Raw genomic sequence first — 6,797 nt, 5'->3', positions numbered from 1 at the left:
AAAAGAAAAGGTAAATAAAAAACCAAGGGCGTGTCCCTTTTGTCCAATCTAGCTTATAATAAAAATGGTTTTGCTGAACAAAAACTAAATCCAAAAAGAATTCCATTTGAAGAGCTACGAGGAGGCAGACAAAGGGAGAGGAAAGAGCGGATGCACAGTCATATGTACTCAATGTCCCGATGAGAACAGGGAACCGTGTACGCGGGGGGAGGGGGGGCAGGCAGGGGTGGGGCGGAGCAAGAGGCACTGTACTTATCACGTGATTTGTTAAATTGCAACTCCTTTGTCCAAGTACGCACAATAAAATGACACATTAAATAATAATTACAGCAAAACAACAGGACCAGGCACAGTGGTACAAAGCTATCATCTCAGTGGGATGAGAAGCAGAGATCAAGAGGCCAAGCAAAGGACCCTATTTGAAAAATAATCGGAGGAAAAAGTTCTGGGGGAGGTGGGTGTGCGCCTGCCAGCCAGCACGAGGCCCTGAGTTCACGCCCCGATAGTGAAAGTTCCAGGTAGACCCTGCCCCAGCTGCTGCTGGGCTTTCCGGTGCTGGGTCTCCTCTGGGATGAGCGATGGTGAGCTCAGGTCTGCAGGGCTCCTGGGCTGACGCCTAAGGTCACGGCAGGCGTGCTGACCCTGCCAGGGGCCTGTGACTCTACCCTGCCGCTCCACTGGGGGGGGGGCGTGGCCCAGGCGATCCTTCCAGGCAGGAGAGAAGCAGGCGGAGCTGGCCCCCCCCCCCCCCGAACAAACGTAATCCGGGAGGCCGTGCCAACCGGGGGTATAAAGGCGCACTCCTGGGGCTGGTCACAGCCTCCTGTGCCAGCTCTCAAGCTCGCTGGTTGTCATGGAGCCCAGAGCGCTGTGGTGGCTGCTGCTTGGCCTGCTCTTGATGTCCACCGGCTCGGCCGGGGAGTACGTGGGCTTGTGTGAGTACTTCCTCTGAGCGGGGCGGGGGGGCGGGGGGGGCCTCTCTCTGCTGGGCTCCAGCTGGAACATTGGCAAGCGTCTCTGTGTCCTTTTACAAATTGTCATTTGTCACACAGACACTTTTTCTTGCTAGTCCCACAGATGGCGTCTCACTGTCCCCATTAGGCAGATGGGGAAACTGAGGCTCAGAGAAGGTTGCTATGGAACCTAAAGCAACCCTCCCATCTCAAGTCAAACCTGGGGCTTGGAGCAGGCTAGGCAGGGGTCTGGAAGCTCATCTTCTATCCCACACCTCTTTTTGGCAGATATTTCTGGTTCATAAAACAAGTCTTTAGACCTCATTTTGGCACACTTACAAGACCAAAAGGGGAGGTAGGTGAAAGGGGTTAGTTCTAGACCCTGGTTTGTGTGGTTTGGGGTTTCATGAGGCAGCGTCTTACTGTATAGCCCAGGCTAGCCGAGAACTTGCCATCCTCCTGTCTCCACCTGCCAAGTTGGAATTACAGGTGTGTACTACCATGCCTGGCTCCACAACTTTTGTTTTTGTCAGTTGTGGGGCTTGAACTCTGTCCCTCATCTCTTCAGCTCAAGGCTAGTGCTCTACCACTTGAGCCGCAGCGCCACTTCAGGTTTTCTGCTGGTTTATTGGAGATGAGTCTCCCAGACTTTGCTGCCCAGGCTGGCTTTGAACCAAGATCTTCAGATCTCAGCCTCCTGAGTAGCTAGGATTACAGGCATGAGCCACTGGCTCCCAGCTTCCATAACTTTTTTTTTTTTTTTTTTGGTCGTGGGGCTTGAACTCTGGGCCTGGGCGCTGTCCCTCAGCCCTTCAGCTCAAGGCAAGCACTCTACCGCTTGAGCCACAGCGCCACTTCTGGTTTTCTGGTGGTTTATTGGAGATAAGAGTCTCACGGAGTTTCCTGCCTGGGTTGGCTTTGAACTGCAATCTTCAGATCTCAGCCTCCTGAGTAGCTAATGATGACAGGTGTGAGCCACGGTGCCTGGCTCCATAACATTTTTATACAGAGCAGGTGGGAGGTGGCCAGGCTGAAGAATTTAGCGCCTGGCCTTTGCCTCCAGCCCAAGGCAGGTGAGAGCCATTCTTCTGCTACATTTGCAGTTTCTTTTCTTTTTTCTTTTTGTCTGTCCCGAGGCTTGAACGCAGGGCCTGGGTGCTGTCCCTGAGCTTTTTCCACTCAAGGCTAGAGCTTTACCGGTTTAAAACACAGCTCCACTTCTGGTTTCCTGGTGGTTAATTGGCGATAGGCTCACATAGACTTTGAACTCTAAGCCTCAGATCTCAGCCTCCTGAGTAGCTAGGATGACAGGCGTGAGCCACTGGGTGCCTGGCTTACATTTGCATTTTTACAAAAGGGAAAAGTAGTCAGGCATCAGTGGCCCACATCTGTAACCCCAGCTACTCAGGAGGCTGAGATCTGAGGATCATAGTTTGAAGCCAGCCCAGGCAGGAAAGTCTGTGAGACTCTTTATCTCCAATGAACCACCAGAAAACTGTGGCTCAGGTGGTAGGACATTAGTCTTAAGTAACAAAGCTAAGGGACAGAGCCAAGGCCCTGAATTCAAGACCCAGCACTGGCGCACACACACACACACACACACACACACACACACACACACACACACACACACACACACACACACAATGGGTGGGACAGGTTTCAATGACAAACAAGGAATAAGGGCTTGGTTTCTGGGTTCAAGGACCCCAGATTCCCATGGGTCCTGCCAGCTGGGTTTCCTGACCAGGTGAACATGCCCGTGACAGATTGCAGGGCAGGTGACCGTGTCTCTACGCAAGCCCATCTCCCTGGGGCTCAGGAGCAGGGGAAGGGATGTGAACTTGCAAAATGAAACAAGCGAGTGAACCCCAAACTGGTGGGGCTCTGATGGCCAGCTGGGTTTCGTTTGGACAGCTGAAAGCCAGTGCCAAGTCCCAGCCAAGGAACGGGTGGACTGCGGGTACCCCCAGGTTACCAAGGAGCAGTGCAATAACAGGGGCTGCTGCTTCGACTCCAGCATCCGGAACGTGCCCTGGTGCTTCAAGCCGCTGCAGGAGACAGGTAAGGGTACAGCTCCCCCCCCCCCAGCAGGAGCTGGTCATGTGAGATCCCCAGGAATCCTTGCATGTCGGGCTTCGGCAGGACATCAGCCCAGCAGTGTCCCTGTCCCTGGGCAACGGCGGAGGGTTCCCATCCGAACAGCGAGTGGCCAGGGGCTGGGGCTGGACCCGCGTGTCCCCTTTCTCTAGAGCTCTGAAAATGTGTCCACGTTAAGGCACGACGCAGAGGGGTGATGTGAAGCCCTGCCGTGGGGAGAATGGGAACTCCCGGGTCCCTTGCTGTCTCTGACACACTCAGGGGTCAGCTGCCGGGTGGCCTTGCTGGCCGTCAGGTGCCTCGGCCCCGCCTCCCGGAGCCGCCCCTCCCCGGTGGGGGTGGGGTGTGCCCTGGGGCAGCAGGTGGCTGTGTGCAGGGAGGCTGCCAGCTGCCTCCCGCGAGGCCCACCCACCTCCTCCCGGGCCAGGCTGGCTGAGATGAGCCACGGCCTGCCCAAGTGCCAGCTCACCTTCTAAGAGGGTCTGAGGTACCTTCTAGAAGCAGCAGTCTGGCCTGCTGACCCAGATAATAGGAGCAGGCTGGGTTCCTGCAGCTCTGGTCCCTGACCGAGGGTGAAGGTCCAGGGCTGGGCCTGGGCGAAGCTGGCCATTGCCACTCATGTCCATCCACACATTGGGGGCCACACCCCAACACCACAGCCATCTCCCGAACTCCCTGCTCCAACCCTCAGCTACTGTGGGGGCTCGGGTGGTTCTCCGGCTGGGGGGACCCTGCATGTCCCTGGAGAGCTGGCGAAGGAAGCCCGGCAGGCGATGACGCTGGCAACTCCTTCGCTTCCTCCCCAGAATGCACCTTCTGAAGCCGCCCTGGCTCCGGCCCCACGCGGCCGGCTGGCCGGGCCCCGCTGGTCTCTGCGCTCCTCCCGCCCTGGCCAGCGAGTCTGCTGACCGCACGCGCCCCGGCCAGAAGTCCTCAGGAATAAAGACCCCACCAGCATGAGGATGCTCCCCCTGCGGAGCTGTGGCCTGTCTTTATTTCTGTGAGCGGGCTCTCGGGCGGGGAAGCGGAAGGCTGTGCGTGACCGAGGGTCCTGAGGCCCCCGGAAGAGGGGTCCCCAGCTCCCCCTGGCTAACGTCCTGGCACGGTGTGAGTTTGCTTAGGCCAGGTGCCCACTCCACAGGACAAACAAGGACCCTGCTCCGACCCTCTTCTCCTAAGCCCAGGGGAAGCATTCTGCACGCGAGTCACGTGTGCCTCAGGCCTTTCTGGGTGAGGGAGCGTGTCAACAAAGCCACCCACAGGCCACACGTTCAGATTTGTGCTCCGCTGAGCTCAGCAGCTTTCTTCTCTTGTTATGAACCAGGAGGCCGCGGTACACACCGCTGACCTGGTGGTCCATGGAGTCCATCGAGTCTCCAAAGCATCCACAGCCACCAGGGCTGAGGCTGCTGGGTCCCCACTGGCCCAGCCTCCCTGGGCCGCTGGGCTCCGCACTCACACCAGGGAAGCTTGGGTTCTCTGCCCACTTGTGCAATCTGCTGAGTTTCCTCTGCTCCCACAGGGACCCTTCTAAGGCCACACCTACCATCCTAAAGCCCCACCTACCACCCCAAAGCCACACCCACCATCCTAAAGCCACACCTACTACCCAAGGCCACACCTACCACCCAAGGCCACACCTACCACCCTAAAGCCACACCTACCACCCAAGGCCACACCTACCACCCCACTGTGTGCTGTTTCCGGATCATAAAGGTGGGTTTCTTGGTCTCTCCCCTCCCCCTGAAAAGGGAAAGAGACAACAACTCCTGGAACAGGCTTGTTTTTATTTATTATTGCTGTTATTTTTTAATGTCCATTCTGGGGCTTGAACTTTGAGCCTGGGCATTGTCCGTTAGCTTTTTTACTCAAGGCTAGCACTCTACCACTGGAGCCATAACTCCATTTCCAGTTTTGTGCTGGTTAATGAGAGAACACAGTTTCATGGACTTCCCTGCCGGGTGACTTTCAGCTGGGATCCTCAGATCTCAGCCTGAGTGTCTAGCATTACAGATGTAGGCCACCAGCACCCAGCTATCAGCCTTGTGTTGGAGGTGTGTGGGGGGGCCCTGGCCTTAGAGCTCTGCCCTCTTTGTGCAGGTGGGGCTGCAGCCTGACCCAGAGGACAATGTCAGGATGCTCAGGTCTCATGACCCAGAGCCTGGGATAGTCCTTCTCTCTGCGCCACCTGCTGGTCTGGGAGGAACACTGAGGCACACCTCAGACAGCCTGGCCTCCACTTAGGGAGGGACCCTGTGCCAGGCAGTGCTAACTCAGCTGCGGGCTCTGACCCATCCAGCCTTCCAAGCCAGGCCTGACCTCTGCTGGCGGGATCAAGGGCCCCAGGGCCCGGGGCCTGAGCAGCCCTGACATTGCCACAGCAGCCCTGACGTGGCCACAGCGTTCTCCTGACCTTCCTGGCATCCTCTCTGGCCAGTCCAGCCGCCTCCCTCCAGCAGGACCCTGGCACGGGACCCACCCTACACGGGTGGCCCGAGAAGTCCACCTTGCTGCCGACTCTAGATGCTTCCTTCGCTCCCATCTCTCCCCAATCTGTCCACCCCTGTCCCCTACAGGTCCTGCAGCTGGGGCCCCTCTTCCTCCTCCACACCCCCCCCACAGCGGTCCCCCCATAGCAGCTCCATCTCCCCCCCCACACACAGCGGTTCCCCCATAGCAGCTCCATCTCCACCCCCCCACAGCGGTTCCCCCATAGCAGCTCCATCTCCCCCCACCCCCACACACAGCGGTTCCCCCATAGCAGCTCCATCTCCACCCTCCCACACACAGCGGTCCCCCCATAGCAGCTCCATCTCCACCCCCACACACAGCGGTTCCCCCATAGCAGCTCCATCTCCACCCTCCCACACACAGCGGTCCCCCCATAGCAGCTCCATCTCCACCCCCCACACACAGCGGTCCCCCCATAGCAGCTCCATCTCCACCCCACACACAGCGGTTCCCCCATGGCAGCTCCATCTCCACACCCCCCCCACAGCGGTTCCCCCATAGCAGCTCCATCTCCACCCCCACACACACACAGCGGTTCCCCCATAGCAGCTCCATCTCCACCCCCACACACAGCGGTTCCCCCATAGCAGCTCCATCTCCCCCCCCCACACAGCGGTTCCCCCATAGCAGCTCCATCTCCACCCCCCCACACACAGCGGTTCCCCCATAGCAGCTCCATCTCCCCCCACCCCCACACACAGCGGTTCCCCCATGGCAGCTCCATCTCCACCCACACACACACACAGCGGTTCCCCCATAGCAGCTCCATCTCCACCCCACACACACAGCGGTTCCCCCATAGCAGCTCCATCTCCACCCCCCACACAGCGGTTCCCCCATAGCAGCTCCATCTCCCCTCACACACAGCGGTTCCCCCATAGCAGCTCCATCTCCACCCCCCACACACACAGCGGTTCCCCCATAGCAGCTCCATCTCCACCCCCCACACACACAGCGGTCCCCCATGGCAGCTCCATCTCCACCCCCCACACACACAGCGGTTCCCCCATAGCAGCTCCATCTCCACCCACACACAGCGGTTCCCCCATGGCAGCTCCATCTCCACCCCCACACACAGCGGTTCCCCCATAGCAGCTCCATCTCCACCCCCCACACACAGCGGTTCCCCCATAGCAGCTCCATCTCCACCCCCCACACACAGCGGTTCCCCCATAGCAGCTCCATCTCCACCCCCCCCACACACACAGCGGTTCCCCCATGGCAGCTCCATCT

General features: G+C 58.6%; 1 protein-coding gene across 1 annotated transcript; it reads left to right on the top strand.

The window, feature by feature from the left end:
• The first annotated feature begins 807 nt into the window (after positions 1–807).
• On the top strand, positions 808–4,013 carry Tff3 (trefoil factor 3). Its single transcript, XM_070028824.1, has 3 exons — positions 808–935; positions 2,871–3,017; positions 3,860–4,013. The coding sequence occupies exons 1-3, from the start codon at positions 854–856 to the stop codon at positions 3,871–3,873; spliced, it is 243 nt and encodes an 80-aa protein (XP_069884925.1). The 5' UTR covers positions 808–853; the 3' UTR covers positions 3,874–4,013.
• The last annotated feature ends 2,784 nt before the right edge of the window (positions 4,014–6,797 follow it).

The sequence above is a fragment of the Dipodomys merriami genome, unplaced genomic scaffold, assembly GCF_024711535.1.
Source record: "Dipodomys merriami isolate MVZ:Mamm:240054 unplaced genomic scaffold, mDipMer1.0.p SCAF_2, whole genome shotgun sequence".
Lineage (NCBI taxonomy): Eukaryota > Metazoa > Chordata > Mammalia > Rodentia > Heteromyidae > Dipodomys > Dipodomys merriami.
The sequence above is the reverse complement of the archived record's forward strand: the minus strand, read 5'-3'. Positions and strand labels throughout refer to the sequence as shown.